Here is a 22421-nt window from a genome sequence, read left to right on the forward strand (position 1 = left end):
GGGTAGAAGACCCCTATTGATTTTGGGGTCACAAGGTCAAAGGTCAAGGTCATTATTACTTTAAAAATGAAAACAGTTTCTGGAGCATAACTTAAGTTCCATGTGGCCCACAGTATTCAAACTTCACAGGATGATTGTCCATATTGGGTAGAAGACCCCTATTGATTTTGGGGTCACAAGGTCAAAGGTCAAGGTCACTATTACCTTAAAACTGAAAACAGTTTCCGGAACGTAACTTAAGTTCCATTTGGCCGACAGTGTTCAAACTTCATAGGATGATTGTCCATATTGGGTAGGAGACCCCTATTGATTTTGGGGTCACAAGGTCAAAGGTCAAGGTCACTATTACTTTAAAACTGAAAACAGTTTCCAGAGCATAACTTAAGGTCTATTTGTCCCACAATATTCAAACTTCATAGGATGATTGTCCATATTGGGTAGAATACCCCTATTGATTTTGGGGTCACAATGTCAAAGGTCAAGGTCACTATTACTTTAAAACTGAAAACAGTTTCCAGAACATAACTTAATTTCTATTTGGCCCATAGTGTTGAAACTTCATAGGATGATTGTCCATATTGGGTAGAACACCCCTATTGATTTTGGGGTCACACGGTCAAAGTTCAAGGTAGCTATTACCTCAAAACTAAAAACAGTTTCCAGAGCATAACTGAAGTTCCATTTGGCCCACAATATTCAAACTTTATAGGAGGATTGCTATTTGAAAGAGGTAATAGTTTATTTAGTTTATGTAATATCTTACAAATGCTTCATCCTTAGTAAAGAAAAAAAAACACTTTCGGGCATATAATGCTCCGCCTAGCGGTGCTCTTGTTTTAATTAGTATACATGTAGCTAAATTTATTTTGTACGGAAGTCAAAATACTACTTTGTTTACATTTTGCTACTTTAATGACAAATAATTCCCCAATCAGTGCTATACTTTCTTTAAATGACACGTTCTAAAACCATGATTTAAACATTGTAAAACTCATGTTTGCTCTTTCTAAAGTTGGGAAAAATTATTCATTTCTGAGGCATAATGTGCCTTTAAAAACAACAACAATGATTTATAGAGTAGAATATATTTTGTTTGCAGTTTGATAGTACACTGGTACACTGTACCAGAAATTTGTATTTGACATGTGTGAAGCTGACCTGTTAGTCAAATCATATCAATTGCAGTTGTGCCATGTTAGTTACCGTAAGTTAACTTTGAATAATATTAAAAAGAAAACATTTTCCTTTGAAATAATCAGAAATTCAGCATGAACTAAAATTGTAAAGTCGTAGTATAGTGTCATTACAAGTGTTAACAATATGTCACTGTTGTTATTTATCTTCTATGTTAAGTTGTTCAACTTTCAGTAGACCTCGATGTGATTCAACTCGGAATTTCGCCAAATCTTTTCTTGTTATCATTCCAATAGGCTGTTAAAAATACAAAGATATTACAATTATACAAATCATGAAAGTCAAAGATACAAAAGTGTTAACTATCTTCAAGACAAAGACAGAAAGGTTATTTGAAAAATATCATAATAATTTGACTTGGCTTGGAAAAGGAAACATGCTGAATGCAGTTTTTTTAAACAGGATGTTTAGATAATGCCTCAGTGTTGTCCTACGGGGTCATTGATTCCAGCGCTTTTAAGAATAGAAAATTGAGTACCAGTGTTAGGGGGATGTATAAGGGATGTTGCACTTTTTTTCATAATCTCTCATGAACAGACTCAATTAAACCGAGTCTTCAATTATCATGTAATTTTGTTGTGATATTAATAAAGTTGTATCATATAGTATGGGGACCTTTCTGTTGAAAAAGTGTTTAAGTTAAATCGTATACATTATACATTCACAATGCGGTAACTGGAGTGCAGGTATCAGTTACCCGCACTCCAGAGCATGCCCGTTGATTGGCTCATTTTTGTTTGGGTTTACTTATTGTGACGGCAGAGAAAGGGAAAACGGCAGAAATATCATATTCAGATGCTTGTTCATTGGTTACTTTTTTTTCTGGGGTTTCATATTGTGACAACAGGGAAGTGTTTTTATGTTTGACTATGATACAAAAGAGAAAGAACACCAAACCGCTCGGCAATCTGATTTATACTCGGGGGCTACGCCCCCTCGTACAAATCAGATAGCCTCGTGTTTCGGTGCTCTTTCTATTACTTACCTCTTTACTATCGTTTACAACTACCAAGTGACGGAGTCCCAAACCACGGAAAAGTCTAAATAGTCGTGGAAGAGAAAACATCTGCAATGATATATTATTGTCTTATTATTTTAACTAATTGACGTTTCAGTGAAAAGAATATTATGATACTATAACCAACTGACGTTTCAGTGACAAGTATTTTATGATAACTAATTGACGTATTAGTGAAAAGTATTTTATGTTAACCAATTGACGTTTCAGTGAAATGTTTGTTTTTTATGTATTTTATGTTTCAGTGAAAAGTATTTCATGATGACCAACTGACGTTTCAGTTAAAAGTATTATATGATAACCAATTTACGTTTCAATGAAAAGCATTTTATTATAACCAAGTGACGTGTCACTCTGATAACTAATAGACCTTTCAATGAAGAGTATTTCATGACAACTTATTGAAGTTTCAGTGAAAAGTATTTCATGATAACCAATTGACGTTTCTGTGAAAAGTATTTCATGATAACCAATTGACGTTTCAGTGAAAATTATTTCATGATAACCAATTGACGTTGCTGTGAAAAGTATTTCATGATAACCAATTGACGTTTCTGTGAAAAGTATTTCATGTAGACGTTTTTATGAAATACATTAAAGTAAGTCCTTCCGTATTTGTTACAGACTGGTGTATATAAGCATGTATCTGGATAAATTCTCTGGATGATGTACAACGTTTGGTTTCTGATTGTTGAACATGTTTAATAAATACATGTAAATGTCTGTAGATGCTCCTGAGCAGGCCGTATCTAGTTCAATATGTTCTTCACTTGACAATGTATGACTATAATACTATCAAATCATTTACCAATCATTTGAAAGTGTAATTAGTAGCTATGACTTAAATAACGTAGACACCATAAATTTTGAAAATAAAATACAACGAACTTTGAGTAATTGGACATTACCTGAAATTGCGCACTCGATCGCTCATTTTAAATTCAGAATAAATTATACCAAAAACAACAAAAAATGCAGCAATATACCAGCTTGTATTCGTGTAAACAAGATAATATGATATCATAATAATCTATCTATCTATCTTCCGTTAATGTCAAACGCCTTGCGGGGACGTAGACATGTAATAATAATAATAATAATAATAATAATAAAAATAAAAATTTGAATATTTACCGGACCAATAGTATATGGGCTAGGTGAATAATACGGTCTTAGATCCATCAAATAATTCATCTCCTCGTCGGACACAACAACATTCTGAAACCAGTATAACACATACAAACACATCTATCAACGCCGGAATATATAGAACAAATAGTAATTCGCTCATGATACACCGTTAAAATAACGTAAATTTAATCAAACATGTAAATAACATGTACATCTTATGTATATATGAATTGATGTTATTTTGAAAAAATAAACATTCTGTGTAAAACAGTCAATTATTCAAGCATTCACTTCAACTGACAAATTCTTTCATCGGACAAAAATGTGTACAGAAACAGAAGTGCCGTGGCAATGGTCGCCTGCAAACTAAGATTTTATAACATATTTGTATATGGTAATACATGAGCAATATTCATTATCAGCGTATTTTTATATATACTATTTAAAGTGGAAACTTTTAACTGAAGGCTCAATAAACAAGTCAAAGTACACATATTACTATAGTCTATATAGTAATTAATGTACGTAAAGCAGTGACAGCAGTACATGTAATTCATACTATATATAATCATTATTATGAATGAAGAATTCAATACGTTTCTACAATATTGGGACAATTTCAGTTGGAAAATGCAACAATAACCACCAAGTTCCTTTCATTTTGACAGTCTTAAATACTACACTAATTTTGTATATTGAAGACTATCAACGTTTACGAATTTCTGATAATAGATTAAAAGACACTAATGCCATTGACCACTGTCATGGACATTGGAGAACGCCTCTTTCTTGACGAACAGGCAGTTTATACGAGTATGTTAAGGTTTCACTCCAGACAGAAAGCAAATGGACACTTAGTTAAATAAACTATAACAAATATCCCGAACATAGATTTAATTGCCGTTTTTGCCGAGTTTTTTTTTTGTAATATATAATAACAAAAAGTTGTCCAAAAGTTTTCTGTTATATATATTTATTACTATACAGATGTATTATAATTGTAAATACAAATAATAAACTCTCTTAAAACATTTGACTTCTAATTATGTTCATTTTTGTATTTTCTGATCGCAGATCAGATAATACATAGCTAACATCCACGGTCTAACACAAAATTTCCTAACAGTCCTAACAACGCAAATTAGTTCTCACTCAAAACTGCTTAAAAACCAGCAATTTAAAAGAAAGAACAATTTTTTGTTACAAGTGTCCAACAAATTACTACACCTTCAAACTTTTAAAGTAGCGTTGGCTTATAGAGCTGTCAATAAACGCACACTCACAAATTACGCGGATGAATATGATTTTAATCAATGAAAATGCTATTTTTAGCGATGTCGATTACCGAATACTACACAAATAAATCTGACTGCCGAGTAGTTGAATATATAGTTTCTACATGTTGGACTGTTTGGGCGAGAAGATTTTTGCTAAATTATTTACTTCAATTTTAAACAACAGGTTTACCCTGAACAAAATACCTCGATTTTACCCTAACCCGAAATGCAATGGAAAATCTAAATTTAGAATCACTTGATTTTATTCAGCTTTTGATTTTAAAACTTCTCCGTGGTGCAGGGGTAACGCGCTCGTTTGGTGTGTGAGAGGTCTGGAGTTCAAATCCCAGTCGAGTCAACATTTTTTTAATTCTTTTTTTTTAGTGTCTTTGTTAAGGAAATAGCCACGATATGCAAGGATAAAGTGTGGCTATCATAAAAAATTAACATAATTTTTTTTTTGATGCAACTCTAGTTATGCAAAATTCCGTATGTATCAAACTCTGGTGCCCTGCAAGATGACTTATAGTACATAAAAATAAACTTATACAGGAAAACACATACAGATATACAGTACGATTTAGATTGCAGGGATCAGAAAATACCACTGAGCTTGCAGCCCTTTGATTCCAAATATTTTATTACTATGTCATTAATGTCTTGTATGTAATTTAGCAGTTTTGTACATTTTTCAGTTTATCCTCTTAAGCTTATTTGCAGTTTTTATACAGTGTTTATATGTGGGGAAAATGTATTGATTGAAAAGGAATTTCTGTTCTGTGATGCAAAATAAATTCTTTATTACCTCAATTTTCAAATGCTGATCATATTTTTGAAAATCTTTAAGTCTAACACTGCTGGGCTGCTGATCAAGCTGCTGACAAAACACCTGTAATAATAGTGACCAATATAGGGACATGATGGCATAAAATATCACTTTACAAGACTATTTGTTGTATTCTTTAAGTGATGCATTTTCATACATAAAATGACCATATCACAATTCTCAACACGTATACTATTTTTATCTATTCTTAACCCGTAGCCTGCTGGTGACAACTGATTCTACTTATGCGACCAGTGTCGTCTGATCATCGTCTGCACCGCACGTTTAGTCTGTAAAAGTTTCCAATTTTTTTCTAATAATGATGATTAAAAAAGATGGACAACTCATTTAAGATATTTAATATGGTAAGGTGGTGTAAATTAAGAATTGCTTAATAACAGTGACCATTAAAAACCCATAATTTACGTGTAAGTTTGTACAGGTACCAAGTACATGCACAAGGGGAGCGGTGGCCTAATGGTTAAGGTGCCTGTCTCTCAACCCCGGGATCATATGACACCAGTACTGGTTGGTTCCATGAAGCCGGCTCGAAAGTGTTTAGTATAAGTTGCAAGAGCTTGTTTCGCAATCGAGCTTAAACAAATATGTTTAAACCAAATAAATGTACATTAAAAACATGTATCTTTTAGTTTAACATCATGTGTAGGGAATTTAGATAATTGGTCTATGTAAGAATATGGAAGGTACCTTATACTTCAGCAACACAACAAGTTGAGACCGCAGTATCAGACCAGACATTTTACATGGTACCTGAAACAAATAAATGTTACACTGGAGAATAGTATATAATGGGCAAAACAAATTCATTTACACCAGAAATAATTCTTCTTATATGAAATCTTTTGTGTGTAATTATGTATTCAAATATTTCGAGATCCTAAAAGTTATATTAAATGTTTTAGAGAATTAATGATATTACCTTTCCACTATTGCTAACGACTGGAAACCCACAGAATGTTTCATTCCTAAGTGTTTGTACAATATCTCCCACCCTCTCAACCTTTCTAAATGACGACACCGGACAATTCATGATGTCACTGTAAACAAAATGACAAACATATATGTAATAATAAACGTGATAATGAAATAATAATATAAGTTAAACATAAACTCTAACAGCACTTACAGCAGACGAATCAAAAATAGTGTTTTGATTTTGTAGACGTCACATATCCATCTTTAATACCTGAAACATATGTATATTTAACATTTGAAATGGTTCTACCAAAGTTTGTATAAGGCGCCCATATTCCGACCTAGATTAAAGATACACATTAACACTATCTTTTTAGTTGATGATTCTTTTTGTTTTTGTTTATGTTAAAATCGTTGATATAGAAAAAATTCCGATAGTGTTAGAATATCAGTTTCTCTACTTGTTATAGGTTTTGTAAGCGAACAGCATAGATCCTGATCAGACTGCGCGGATGCGCAGGCTGGTCTGGATCCATGGTTGTCGCAAACGCATTATGTTGGTTTTGTCGTGACGCGGCTCATATCATTTATTGAACTGACTATCTACTCCGTACAAAGGGCACTGTGAGCCACTACACATTAATATAATCAATTATACATGTAAATGATGTTAGATCTTACCTAGCTTTGACATTATGGCAGAATGGTGGTGGGTCCCATGGTAACAGAGGTAGTCCAAGAACTTCTATATTCATGTCGTATAAGCCCTATAAACAATATGAATATTATAAACAAAGTGATGATTAGGAAGGATTCACCTGCATTTAACCCTTAACCTGCTGAATTTATGTTATGGATTACTCTTCATTGAAATTTATTTCATTCGAAATTTACAGGATCATATACACATATATTGGAAAGAATAAACTTTTACCAGGGATTAACAGAGATAGATTATGAAAAAAAAGTTGTATCTCAATAAAGAAACTCCACTGAGGTCTAAAGTTTAAACCTACTGAGGTCTAAAGTTTAAACCTCCCATAAAATTTTGAATTTCTTACATAGATCAACTGGAGCACTTAACACGGGAAGATACGCAAAATATAACGAAGAAATATTCTCATAATTAAATTGAAAATCGTATTTTTTGTAAGATTCTTATCCCATTTTACAAAATTAAACTTATAATTCTTGAACAAATCCAGGACCATTATGTCAAGAAACCTCGGTGGAGTCCCTTAAACTTAACTGCGTTTTTCTTCAATTTAGACATACTAGCTGGCTTGTCACCCTAGAGACACATTAATATGCGCAAATATAGCCAATAAAAAATAACATACCGTAGATATAAAATCTCCAACCCATTTCGAGATCATTAGTACAAGAATAATTGGAAGACCGAAAGAAACTTCTCCCGTACACTCTATGATCATCACAGATAAACTGATGGTTGCCCTTAAAACACCACCAAGTTGAGCTGCTGCACCGACTAAAGCATATTTACCTATATGCGTCTCCTTTAAAAGAGAAAAAAGACAAAATACTTCAGTATGTCGTAAATGGAAAAGTAATACATAAATGGAAACTTAACGTAATTCACACAATATATATAAGTCTTGTTACAGTGTGCACAGCCCACGCTTAGCAACCTATAAATTACATTCGATGTGCGTAAGATTATCTATGGTTTATATAAGAGGGTTAATGCTTCTTTTCTCGTGCAGTAACATCTGCAGAAGCACAAGGACAAATTTAAAGACCGAGCCCGCAGGGTTTTAACAACCTCTATGATTGGTATAGAGAAATGTATGCTAGGAAATACATGGTTTTGTCCCATAGGTGCAAGTCTGCAAACAATAAAGGAAACACGCTAGTACTGAAAGTTCAACATTGATGGAAGTTAGTGATGTCAATGATGATGATGATGATGATGATGTAAATGATGATGATGATGACAACAAGATGTAAATGATGATGATGACTACCATAATGGCGAAAGCGGTACTGATGATTAATCAAACCATACTTACATATTGTTCCTTGTCACCTGGGAGAATATACATAGCAGCTAATCCAAACAGCCGTCCCCATGCTGCACCGATTACCAGACAAGGTATAAATACACCTCTAGAAACACTTAAACCATACGTCAATACAGCCAGGAAAAAGAAAGCGACAACAAACAACGATAACGACACCGCTCCATATGAATCTGGAAAAAAATCATATTGTTGCCATATATTTAACGATATTAACCCGATAGTATATACTGTATAGCAAAGAATGAAGTCTTCCCACAATACTCACGGAAATAATTCGGTTACTGATGAACAATACATGTGGAAATAGTTATGTTACTAATTCGCAATTTACGGTGAAATCATATTAATTAAAGATATATACAATTTTCATCATAGTAATTTATTGAGTTACTCAAACTCCAAAATTCCTTATTCTCTTCATATATCCGATTCTATCAGTACTTTTGGCAAATGCTTACATTAAATGGAAAATACAAGACAGTTTTATTTTTTTATCCAATCAAAACACATAAAATAATTGAGCCGCGTCATGACAAAACCAACATAATGGGTTTGCGACCAGCATGGATCCAGACCAGCCTGCGCATACGAGCAGTCTGATCAGGATCCATGCTGTTCGCTATCAGTTTCTTGTCTGTAAGCGAGCGGCATGGATTCTGATCAGACTGCGCGGATGCGCAGGCAGGTCTGTACCCATGCTGGTCGCAAACACATTATGTTGGTATGTTGTGACGCGGCTCAAATGTATTTTTCAACCGTTCTTTCAAAACAAGTATTGAAGACTTTGCTATGTAAATTGAAATATGCTTGATAATGTCTACAATATAGGAAACGTTATTACCAAAAGGGTCGTTAAGAAGGGCCTTCAGACATCCTTCTGGTGTTGCTAAAATCAATGTTGAAAGAGAATGGTGTTCATTTTCTGGACATTTAACCTGGAAAATAATAGTTAAATTATTGAATACCAATACATTAATACAGTTTATAATGGCATTAGTTTTATGATGATTTTTACAAGTTATACTGCCCAGTATAAACAGTTATAAGAAATATAATCTGAGCCATTATACGTGGGTTATATAGCAAACAATCGTTAAAACAAGGTCATATAACCTGTCAAATGTCTGTATAACGAATTTATGATACTCCACAAGAAACACATTTTTTTGCAACATAAAAAATATAAACGTCACAAATTTTTAATAAAAAATAAACGTTACACAAGTGCTCTATAGCAAATTTAAATTACCAATATTTTAATGATGTATTTTCTTGTTTACCTATTTCCTTTATTTACCTATAAATGTACAACATCGGATCCTAGCCAGAGCGACACTTCATTCTCTACGAATACTGCAACTTACGGAAATGCTGTGTGAAATTTTACATGGCATTAAATCACAGAACTTATCATTACTCGGAGCTCGCTTATACATGCAAAATGCACGTGGAATGCACAAGTCAGTCTAAAAAACCGCAAACAAAATAAAGTGACAAAACAGTGACATACTTGAGCAACAATGGCTAGATCGTCGTACGGTTTCTTGTTGGTGCATGCATTAATGTTAGTTATCAAGATAATTGATACAAGCCCAGCTAACGCTGCTACTAACCCAGCTTCTAACACTCGCATACACTTTAACTTGACAAATCTGAATAATGAAATGAAAATAATTCATAAAATGTTACATACTTTTTTTATAAATATCAATAATAAGTACTGTAAGACATGGATTTAACAACGGAACTTTTACCATCAACAAACTCAAATCAAAAAGTTTGAAATTATTTAGGAACGACTAGCCATTTTTCTAAAGTGATATTTGTAGGCAACAATTTCTGAACCTTCCATCTCATACTTTCATAAAGCAATTTTGCTGTTATACAAGATATCAGAGGACGAAAAAAATATTATTTAAACAATATCACACAATTTGGCTTTCACTGAATGGGATTATTTGATATAAGTCCCTTATCTCAACAAAAGAGCAACGGTATCAACAAAGATATTCCTAATAAAATTAATACCCGTGTCCAATTCATACCTAGTCCTAAGAATATTGAAGTTAAATAAAATTTATTGCTAATATAAACATGTAAATATACAGAGAAACAGACTGATTTTGATATAACAAATAGCAAAAAGGTTGGACCCAAGTTCTTATCGGCCCTCCCCTGTCCTAAGAATATAGACAGCAATCAAATCATAACTTCAATACAAACCATCCGGCCTACCGGCGATGGCGTAAAGTGTAAAACTTTTGTACACGTTCATCTTCAATTTAAATTGTGAAAGACCTTATAGTCGTACCTATTTCTAAAAACGGTTAATTTGTAGTTGATAACAACAAAGGCGGCACCTAACAGACCTCCTGAAAATAATTTTAAAAAATCACTAGTTATGCTACTGTGTAAACGTGTTAGGTGGTATATAGCTGCAATGGTTAAGTAACATTTCGTCACATGTTTTTTAAGGTTTTAAGTCACATCACGACATATATGGCGACTTTCAAGCTTCACTGGTGGAAGAAAAGCGCAAGCAAGAGCGGGCACCCGAGTTGAATCACCGCTATTCCGTTAGTTAACCTGACAACTTCCTTCACCTTCATATCGAGCGTTGACCGCACTACTGTTGTTAATCTTTTTTTTATTTCATATAAGTTAATGAAATTTTGCAGTCAAACCTCGATATTTTTGTGCCTTGTTATTCGAAATCGTTTTGTTATGAGTAGGAAAAACACATTTCAGGCATCAAAAACTGTGAAAATTACTTTGATACTAGTCAAAATGAAACAACGTCTAAACATGTGTTGTATTTTTTTGCATGACAAAAATTTTCAGAATGAACGGACGCAAGCACTGATGTACTATAAGTCACACGGATTCTTCTATAGTGTTAACAAAAATTATGTCACGTACATGGACAAATAGTACAGTAACAATTTATACGAACATTCATTTAATGTCTGCTTTATTTCTACATTTACATAAAGATTGTACATAATGTCGTAACTTAATTAGGGGAAGAATATCATCTTGTTAACATTGAATAATCAAGCGGGTATTCAGAAACACTAACCTATAACGGCCATCAACAAATAAACTGGTATTTCTATCAGATCAAACTCCAAATTCTGAAAATGTAGTTAAAGCAGAGCATAATTACACATGTATATGATATCTCATAACTGTAAATAGATATTATACTTTACATATTTCTATAGGTGGTTATTCAAATAATTAAAGAGTCATCTTGTCTGATAGCAGTGCGTTAAACGGAGGCGTCCTTTGCCGAGTGGGTAAGGTCGTTGACTTCAAATCATTTGCCCATCACCGCTGTGGGTTCGAATCCCGGCAGAGACTTTGAATTATTTCAAGTCAGAAAGCTATCCAGCTGGCTTACGGAACTGTCGGCGGTTCCTAGAATAATGCATGGAGCGGCATCTAAGACCCTCCATTAGCTGAAAAGTCGCCATGTAACCTATACTGACTCTGTGTTAGTGCGTCATTGAACCAACCAAACGGAAGCAAAGAAAGAAAGAAAGAAAGAATGAATTAAAGAAAATTATACATAATTAATGTACATGCACGCAGTTGGACTGGTAGAATAGATGGGAATGGCATATCTTCTTAAAAGAAAAAAAAACCTAAAATAACTACCACAAAAAAATTTGTATTTCAAATAATCAGTGGTCAAGATTTTCAATTTCAAACTGGACATCTGGATATTTGTACTTTTGATTTAAAATTTGATCTCAGTTCAAAACTCTAACATTCACATTCTTTAAATTGCTTTCGTAGCATTTATGTTAATATATATGTAAAGTTGGAGGTAGGTTTGAGTACTAATAACTCACTGGAAATACGTCGAATCTCACCAAGCCCGGGGATGACAAACGTAACGGTGTGCCGTGGAATATACTGAGCATTAAATTAGTGAAGAAGCACGCAATCATAGCTGTAAAAAACTGAAAAACAAAGTTGATATTAAGTGTGCGACAGATATGATTTTTTTTTTCAATAAATCCCATTATTGTAATCAATTTTCGAAAAAAAGTCTAACCCAAAGTTAGCAGACGCTTCAACAATAGATCAAAACTAATTTAATTCCGTATCGCACAGCACTTTACTATCTCTGTCACTTATACATGTATAATATAGAAAAAAAAGCCAACAAAACGTTCATTACATCGCAACAATAACAATTACTGATTACAAATGTAACAGTCCCAATTGCTCATGCATTCGTATTTGTGAGGTTACTGAGTATTCCTCATACAAATTAAACTTCCTAGACTCGTATTTCCTTTATATCATACCGGCAACTCATAATAAAACATTCACAAATGGGTTACATAAGTAAATTCATAAAAACGTAATTATCTAATACCGATCTAGATCAAGACACATTAACTTATCTTGGTATATTGTCTATACTACATACTACTCTCCAAGTCAGTGCATTACTCCAGAAACTAGCAGCTTCTTCTAACGAGAACAGTGTCCCACCGACTGGTGTCCCAAACGCCGCAGACACCCCAGCTGCAGCGCCCGCAGATACAAAATCCCGGGTTTCATGATCATCCAGAAATCCAGCGTATATCTGTTTTGATAAATAACAACATTTTATTTTGTATAGGAAGGTCACTGCTCCATAATATATATGCACTGCCAATAATGTACACATAATATGAATTATAGACACACAAAATAGTGAAAATACATAAAAAGTTATAAATCGATAAAAATGAAATCCGACTTTAACAGTTTCTAAAACGGAATTGTCATGAATTTGAAAAAGGACAATATAGGCATTCGTTTAAAGGACTTACAGAAACTCTTTTCCTTCCACATGGTAGCCTTAGTCTACCTTTTCCAATACCTGCTGCAATTATGCTTCCAGAATGAGCCATAGGTCCCTCCTGGTCATACAAATAGAAAATATATACAAATGTACAAATATAGATACCTAACTTTGTCTTGTCTGTATAAATATATACTTACTGTTCCAGCTTGTTAAGATAAAAAATCTGACTATGTTCAGTGCGCGACCAGGTCTTTAATTATAAGAAGTTTCAGGTCCATTAAGAGAAATAATTCAGTACAAATTCAGGCTAGAGTTACGGGTACAATATTAGTTAAAACAGATTTTTGACAGGTTATATGGCTCTATATAAACGGTAGTTTGCATATATAACCAAAGCCGCTAGGCGAGAGATATATTGCAAACAACCGTTTATATACGACCATATAAAATGTCAGTAATCTTGTTAACGAATTTATAATACTTCGAACTTCCATTTTTAAAAGACAAAATGTAATTACTTCAAAAATATGATGGCAGCTGCTGTCAATTTATGAAAAAAATCTCACTTTTTTCTCAAAAACAGGAAGTTTTCAGTATTATAAATTCGTTACAGGTTATATGGCTGTACATAAACGGCTCGGGTTTTTACAAACAACCGTTTATATGTGGCAATATAACCTGTCAAAAATATTTTAAACTTATAACATAAACAAGATCGCAAATGGAGCTGCTAAAAGTGGCTCTTATATTTTACTTGTCACACTGTATTATATCGAAATTTTGGATTACATCAATATCAAAACTTTTCCCTATCCAGTACGTCAAATCATAACTTCAATACAAACCATACGTTGGCATTTTGATTTCAGAACTTGTCCCCGTTAACTTTATGACCAGTAGGTACAAAATTTCAGTAAAAATTTCCGCAATCGGAAATTGGACATTAATTGTTTCAAGTTCAGTTACAAAGGCTTATATTGAGGGCTTTTTTTATTTACGTGTATATCAATGAAAAAAGGAGAGAATGTCATTTAGTTTACCATTTTGAGAATCAGGTTAAAGTTTTAGTCAAGAAATGGAAATATAAACAAAATTGTGCGGAGCATGTCGATCGACGCGATAAACAATGAAAATTGAATGCTTTATAAAGAACAAAGAATTATAATACCTTTCCACATGCTAGGCCTCCTAGAATAGACATAATCACACCCCCTACTTTTGCTAGAAAACATTCTAATGTCAGCAATCCGGGGATCTTTACTCCGTTCAGGTACGATTTGATATATGGTATACCACCACCAAATGCCATTGGCTAAAAGACAATACAAATTTTAGATACATCTTAAACAAATAATAAGTACAGAATTTACGTAAAACATCGGGAAAAGGTGATGTTTCGGAAGCATTAATCACAACAAAATTACATGGCAATAGCAGACTCTGTTTGATTGAGTCTGTACATAAGAGATAATAAAAAAATTGCGACATCCCTCATGCACCCTAGCACCGTCTTGAGGCGTTATCAATTTTCAACACTTAACAGTGCTGGAATCAACCATGAAAAAGCCTTTCTGATGTTCTAGCCTGAATGGAAAATCAACAGCAATTATTTTTAGCAAGGAACATTTAACTTCAATAGTGAAAAGGCATACCTGTAGTCATTGCAATGAAACAATACTTGAGTAATTAATTGTAAAATATTTTTGGTTGGGTTTTACGTCGCACCAACACAGTATAGGTCAATTGACGACGTTCCAGCTAAACCGGTGAAGGAAGACCTTAGGTGCCCTTTAGTGCATTACTTCATGCAAGAACAGGCACCTGAGTTGAACCACCGACGTTCCGTAAGCTAGCTGGATAGCTTCCTCACATGGAAGAATCCGAAGTCGGGATTTGAACCAACAGCGGTGAGAGGCTATGACCATAACCTTTTAAAGACGTTAATTGCAAATGATCATCTTCATTTCATATCTAACGTGAAAAGAAAACTCCGATGTGTCTACATGTGTAAATATAACATAATGAATGGATTTCCGGATATATTTGTATGTTTAAAATCACCTGAAAATATACAATCAGTGCAGCCCCACAGCAAGATACAACCACATTTATAACAATCCATGTCACCGCTGGCTGCCACAGGCACTCTTCATTAGAACATCTATCAATGTCTGAATACTGTTAGGGTTTTCTCTAAATATATATTAATTAATACTAGTATGAACGAAACGTACAAGACTTCAATACGAGAAAATCAGACTTTGCATGACTATATTCATTGTACACCAACCTTGATGATGAATGACTAATATTTACTTCTGGTGACCGGTTTTCAAGAAAGGAGGATGTCCTTTTGACAGAAAATATTTTTCATGTTATTAACTATCACCAACATACCCATGAAAGGAAATACAAATGATGACGTAGTGGTTTAAGTCTCTGCTTCTCAACATAGGGTTTGTGAGTTCGTGTTCTATGTTTCCTCATGTGACAAACATAAATGGTTAGATCCAGGAAGCGGACTCAAAGTGTTTCAAAAAGACTTCACGCTTTTAAGCTGTGAATAAGTGATTTTACTGATACTGCATGTGGTCTCCACTTATAACGAGTTTGGATATAGCGCATAATCTGATATAAGGACCAATCTCGCTATGCCTTTATATCGTATATTAAAATCATCTTTAACAGCACACTCGCTTATAGCGTAACTCGGTTATAAGAAACTCCGAAATATGCTCATAAACATTCATATACCACTGTAATAATGATTCTAAATTATAGCAACTTAACATACTACAAAGAATGTATGAACACAGCATAAGTAAATAAGGTTTGAGATAATGTGCCAAGATACAAGGATACAGTTTTGTAAAAAATCAAATTTAGCATGCCCAATGGTTTCGACAAGAATGTGGACAGTTGAAGCTAGAATAGCTGTTAACAGGCCTGTGAAGAACGCCATCAACCAGCGATATAATATCTCTTTCTGAAATGGAAGCAAGTACAAGTATATTAATTTTGAAGAACAACTGTCCTGAATTTAAATAATAAGAAAACAATTGCACTTGGCAGAAAATGAACGAGAAAATGAACAATCTGTTTACAATGTACTAACATAACTTGGGGCGTCCGTGGTGGAGTGGTTAAGGCCATTGACTTCAAACCACTTGCACCTCACCACTGTGGGTTCAAATCTCGACAGGGACTTTTGATTCTTTCATGTGAGGAAGCTATCCAGCAAGCTTACGGAACATCGGGGGTTCTACTCAGGTGCCCGTTCGTGCCTGAAATAATGCACGGAAGGGCATCTGAGGTCTTCCTCCATCAGTAAAGCTGGAACGTCGCCATATGACCTATACTGTGTCGGTGTGACGTAAATCCCAACTAAACAAACAAACAAAACTAACATAACTTTGACAGAATAACGACAATTTGTAACATAACCTAGCTAGAGGTATACGAGAATTATCCGACAGAACATCACAGTGTGCCGAAAGTGTAAATTTTGGGAAAAATTGCCCAGTTTTGGAAATTTTTGTCATAAAATTGCTTAATTGGGAAAAATATATGGAGCCTTTTGAAACCTCCTTCATGCTCTTTTGACTGTGCAAAATTATTTATTCCACTCAATGCAAAAAAACATTTAAAGCATAAAAATGCAATAAAATTTGAAAATGAAATATGTGGAAACATCCGTCTGATTGTCAGTTTTGATATTGGGAATTTCAAGCAAAGAACGCCTTCAAAACGTGAACAATGACAGACAGCAGACACCAAAAGTTGTCCTTGTTATCAATTTCAAAAACACTCTAGTAAATATTTCCACAAAGATATTACGAACATAAATATCTTATATATTGTGGTCGTACAGAATTAAAGTGTTAAACTTACTTTTTCATTAGGTTTGACCTTGTGCTGTTGATGAAGCTTATTCTCGATTGTATCAAAATTCAGACTCTGAAAATAAATGTTTATACTTGTGACAAAGAAAAAACATACGTCAAAGATATGTAAATATCATATACGCTGCAAGACGTGTATATTATATTTTTATACATATATTTTTATTTCGTTTCGTGTTAATGCCCTAATTGATAGGATGGTATCTGTCCTAAGTAATTATTTACCAGTGATATATTATTATTATCCGAGACATGTTGATCTCTTGTGTCCGTAAGTGAAAGTACTAGTATTCTTAGTTAATGTTTCCTTATAGCTAAACAATACTGTGTAACTAAATGACATATGTTTTATAAAGTTTTGAAATTGACCATTCGACTATTTTATATGCTTATTTTTATAGGTAGTGTGTACCCGGGTGTATACTGCTCGGATGTATTATGATAATTTTCTGTTTATCTAGTCATAGCAAATTTGTATCATGTCATTTGTTCATGTTATATAGCAAATTTGTATTACGTCATTTGTTCATGTTTAATATGTTGTATTCTGATGCCTCTCAGAGGCCTAGAATTTGAAAATAAAAGTTCAAAGTTCAAAGTTCAAAGTTCAAAGAAATAAATTCTTGAAAGTCTTATAATTCTGTTAAAGCAGACTTGGTACAAAATAGATTTTTCATCTTTTGAATATAAGACAATATTCTTCTTATTTTTACATAAAATAATTACTTATAAAATATTTTCATTTTCGGACATTACATAAGAATATATACGTACTTATCTGGTAATTATTGTAATAAAAATATGTTAAAATAGGCGTTGAAACAGAAAATAAAACGAAACAAACAAATATATTTAGCAATGAAAAACGAAAATATATTTAATTAAGTGCGATTTTTTTTTGTTAATAAAAAAATTACTAATCAAAACAGCACTAACCTCCCATTTAGAAACTAGTCTTTTCCGGAATCTGGTCTTATATCCTTGTCCTTTAATTCTTCTAGACAGTTCCTTTATGAAAAAAGAAAGAAAACAAACAAACACAAAATAATACAAAGAAAAAAAGAAAAAAATGAAAACAATTTGATCTCTAGCGACCTGGAAACAATCAAGTTTACATATTAGATATGCTAAGAGAATGAACACTTTTGTTTGCATTATTGTTTCTTGCAATCTTTTTGCAGCAATATAAATGTTTTATTAATATACTTGCATAAGCGCACATCATTTTCTTAGTAATACAACTTCAAAAAAGATCCAATAGTCGATATTTAACATATCTGTCGGTAATTAATTGTTTTGGTGTAAAGATATTGATTGTTAAGATATAACAATCACTAAATGTGTTTAGTTGTTTAATCCAAAGGGACTGCATTATAGATAAGGGCCGGTTACATTGATAGCTATGGTGGCTGATTTGGTACATTTTGCGCGTTGCGTCGTCGATAGCGACAACACAACCTGTATCGTTCTCGCCTTTTCGTCTTGTCGCTAGCGAAATGCGCAAAACGGCGCGTTATCGCACTGTCGTCCTGTCGCTAGCGAAGCACGCCAAACGGCGTGTTGTCGTGCGGCGCGTTGTCGTGTTTGCGCTTGGCTTATAAGCCAATTCTTCGATTTGAGCCGAGCGACAATGTGACATCGCGACAACACGCCACACGACAACGCGCCGTTTGGCGTGGATCGTTAGCGACAGGACGACAAGACGAGTCAGACAATGCACCATTTGGTGCTTTGTCGTGCTGTCGCTAGCGACAACACGCCGCACAAAAGCTCACATGTAATGTATACAAGTAAACACGACAGAGTTGTCTCCAATACCATAACAATTGAAAAAGATCCACCATATCATAATACAAATGATCAGAAAATAATTCACTTTCTGTATGATACAATGCATACATTAGTTCAATGAGCTTACCTGCCATTTACTGGAGAGTCTTGCTGTTAAAGTGGATGACGTCAATGTATCTGTTAGTGGGGCTTGGGTGTCAACATTGTCAATTAGATCACATTCAACACTGTCAGAGACCTTGTCATGTTTATTACCATCTTCATGCTCACTGTTTTTACTTTTCTGTATGTCCGAATCCAAAACCTCAGTTACAGTAAACTGGATAAAATATGTAAGACGTTCGCATGAACTGTTAAATGCTTTTCAAAGGTATATATGTACGTAGGCCACATTTACTTGTAATACAAATTATACATGTACCTTTGTATATAAAATTCTAGTAATAAATAAATATCTTGACTTGCTCTTGCTTGACGTGACTTTATTTCTGGAAATGAATAACTTCAGTATTTAAGAAGAATGTACAAAACTGTATGGTTAATACAGTATGGTATGAAAAAGTATGGTTTTAAAAAAAGCTTTTAGGTTGCTATGTCCCACAAAATGTCCATTCCAACCTTTCTTTATTTCCTATGTTATTCAACATGTCAGTTTTGTTACAAGTGATCTTTTGTTCAAGTATTTATCAAAAACCATACATTGATAACACTGTTATGGCCAAGTGTAACAAAATTCACTTATTTGACATTAAGTGTCAAGGTCAAATTAAAGTCAAGGTCAATTAAATCTTCTCTTGTTCCAAGGACATTTTTGTGCCTAAGTATGCAGACAATCCATTCATGACATAGCTAACAAAGTTACAGCTAAACACAACATTAACTGTGACGTTAAAAAAAATTGACATTCAGGGTCAATGTCTTTTATGAGTCAAGGTAAAACTATAACTTTGATCTCCTTTAAGACAGTGTCTTTATAATTGTTGTACTGTCAAGTACGAAGACATATCAATTCATATACACAAATGTATAAACAAGAGCTGTCGGTAGGACAGCAACGCTCGACTATTCTTAGTGCTTGATAGTAAAAAAGCCTTGATAATGTAAAATTTTCTAAGTAAGGAAAAGGGTAAAAATTTTCTTTAAATCCATATTACAGATATAGGCCTTGGAGAGAGTCCTATTATGCTCTCAAAGAAGACTATAAAATTTCAACTTGTTTCAAAGCCATATGTCAATGGACTTTGAAAATATTTGAGGTATTACAAAAACTTTAACGTAAATTCTAAGTCGAAAAAGGGGCATAATTCTGTCAAAATGCTTGATACAGTTACCTCCCCCTGTCTACAGGTTGGGGTCATGATGGTGAATAAGTGTGCAAAGTTTCAAAGCCATATGTCAATGGACTTTGAAAATATTTGAGGTATTACAAAAACTTTAACGTAAATTCTAAGTCGAAAAAGGGGCATAATTCTGTCAAAATGCTTGATACAGTTACCTCCCCCTGTCTACAGGTTGGGGTCATGATGGTGAACAAGTGTGCAAAGTTTCAAAGCCATATGTCAATGGACTTTGAAAATATTTGAGGTATTACAAAAACTTTAACGTAAATTCTAAGTCGAAAAAGGGGCATAATTCTGTCAAAATGCTTGATACAGTTACCTCCCCCTGTCTACAGGTTGGGGTCATAATGGTGAACAAGTGTGCAAAGTTTCAAAGCCATATGTCAATGGACTTTGAAAATATTTGAGGTATTACAAAAACTTTAACGTAAATTCTAAGTCGAAAAAGGGGCATAATTCTGTCAAAATGCTTGATACAGTTACCTCCCCCTGTCTACAGGTTGGGGTCATGATGGTGAACAAGTGTGCAAAGTTTCAAAGCTATATGTCAATTTGACTTTGAAAATATTTGAGGTATTACAAAAACTTTAACATATAGTGGTACGCCGACGCGGACACCAACGCCGACGCCGACGCTCGGGTGACTACAATAGCTCTACTTATTCTTATCGAATAGTCGAGCTAAAAAGTGAAAGCCAATACAGCAAAATTAAGCAAAATTCAGAAATTTGACCTACAAGGTCAATGCCATTTATAAGTCAATGTTAAGTTCAATCAGCCCCTCTGGAAAGTCTTGTTCAAAGAGCTGTTGTGTCCAAGTATAAAGACAATATCTATTAAGAAATAAAAATTTAAAAAAACAATGGCCAATGTTTAAGTTTCGGATCGTCAGCGGCAACGATAACCTGGCTGTTACAATAACTCGAAAAAGTCGAATTAAAAACACATTAGATATGAGATTAATAATGATAATAAAATGTACACCATATCAATGATTTACAATAAAAGAAAACGTTTATGTATTAACTGGTAATTTAAGTGTTCCAATTATAAAAAAAATATACGCAATCTAACATGCAATCTGAAAAATATGTTTGTATTCAAATGACATATGGTTAAAAATTAAGCATTTTAAATATTCAATTTAAACAGAAAATTCTATAAACATTTACACTTTTCATAAATAATGTTTTTTAAAACAGAAATCTTCTACGAACCTGAGTATGTTTCTTTCTGATTGTCTCTGTATTCATACTGTTTGTATAAACAATGCACTTGTCAAAACGTGAATGTCTCTATGCTTTAAATCCGGAAAAATAATCGCATGAAAACAGCAACAAATTTATCACAATGAGTTTATTTGTTTCAAGAATACATTCTAAATCTGATTATTTAAGGTAACTTCCCCAACACCGATAATATTTGATTAAACTGAAATTTTACTCGTATTCAATCAGTCTATTCAACAAAATGCTTTAGTTGGATAAAAATCAGAATGTTCCACTGTTGAATGATCTGCAACTACGAAAACCTATTCAAGATAGGTGTGTAGTTGATACACACAATATCAACGGAACATGTCTAGTTCAAATAAACTTTTCATTTTGTTCAAGCCCTTATATCTAGGTTAATATTGAAAAAGCAATTAATTTTCATTACCAATCATACGTTTGACACCCGCTGTTAAAAAACAGTGAGTTTATCACTCAAATGTTGATAGCCATTACATTCAATTTTGTTCGGGTTATGATTGTCAAAGGCATTTTAAATGCTGATTTGCAAATAAAAGAAATGAAATATATGTATATCGAATTATATACAGTGAGTGCAACAATCTGGTAATATATTCGAAGTTATCGTTTGTCTTGTTTGAATGAAAATCAATCACTGTGTCGATCATGGTAAAAAATAACCTTTTCGTTAACATTGACAAGAGCGCTTTTCATACAGTTTCCCTCATAATTTTAGTAATTCTAACATGAAAGTATTTTCACACCTTTTCCTTTTTAATACACAAACATATATACAACACCTTTATATAATAATGTATATTCAACAACATAGTTTATTTATATATATATATTTCTTTAATCAAAGAACATCTTGTGTGATATAAAATCAAAGAACATCTTGTGTGATATAAAAAGAATATTCAAG

The 22421-nt window shown here is 33.4% G+C and overlaps 1 protein-coding gene across 1 annotated transcript; it reads right to left on the reverse strand.

Moving 5' to 3' along the window:
- Positions 1 to 539: 539 nt before the first annotated feature.
- On the reverse strand, positions 540 to 22201 carry LOC132722038 (H(+)/Cl(-) exchange transporter 7-like). Its single transcript, XM_060706434.1, has 23 exons — positions 21482 to 22201; positions 19052 to 19243; positions 18070 to 18141; positions 17123 to 17188; positions 16094 to 16217; positions 15293 to 15402; positions 14400 to 14543; positions 13257 to 13346; positions 12869 to 13027; positions 12282 to 12392; positions 11504 to 11558; positions 10736 to 10796; positions 9935 to 10076; positions 9266 to 9359; positions 8413 to 8594; positions 7723 to 7896; positions 7064 to 7149; positions 6387 to 6504; positions 6155 to 6217; positions 5426 to 5509; positions 3347 to 3430; positions 2180 to 2260; positions 540 to 1431 (listed from the first exon to the last, which is right to left on the reverse strand). Exons 1-23 carry the CDS (start codon positions 21515 to 21517, stop codon positions 1333 to 1335), a joined length of 2427 nt encoding a protein of 808 aa, XP_060562417.1. The 5' UTR covers positions 21518 to 22201; the 3' UTR covers positions 540 to 1332.
- Positions 22202 to 22421: the final 220 nt, after the last annotated feature.

The sequence above is a fragment of the Ruditapes philippinarum genome, unplaced genomic scaffold (genome assembly GCF_026571515.1).
Source record: "Ruditapes philippinarum isolate M1 unplaced genomic scaffold, ASM2657151v2 ctg853_1_1_1_1, whole genome shotgun sequence".
In the NCBI taxonomy this organism is placed as follows: domain Eukaryota; kingdom Metazoa; phylum Mollusca; class Bivalvia; order Venerida; family Veneridae; genus Ruditapes; species Ruditapes philippinarum.

Excerpts from the sequence above, each read along its gene's own strand:
- LOC132722038 (XM_060706434.1), bottom strand. The coding sequence starts at position 21,517 with ATGAATACAGAGACAATCAGAAAGAAACATACTCAG. Across the intron at positions 17,189-18,069 it reads GACTAGTTTCTAAATGGGAG|AGTCTGAATTTTGATACAAT; the intron begins GTTAGTGCTGTT and ends ATTTATTTTCAG. Across the intron at positions 6,218-6,386 it reads TCGTTAGCAATAGTGGAAAG|GTACCATGTAAAATGTCTGG; the intron begins GTAATATCATTA and ends TATTTGTTTCAG.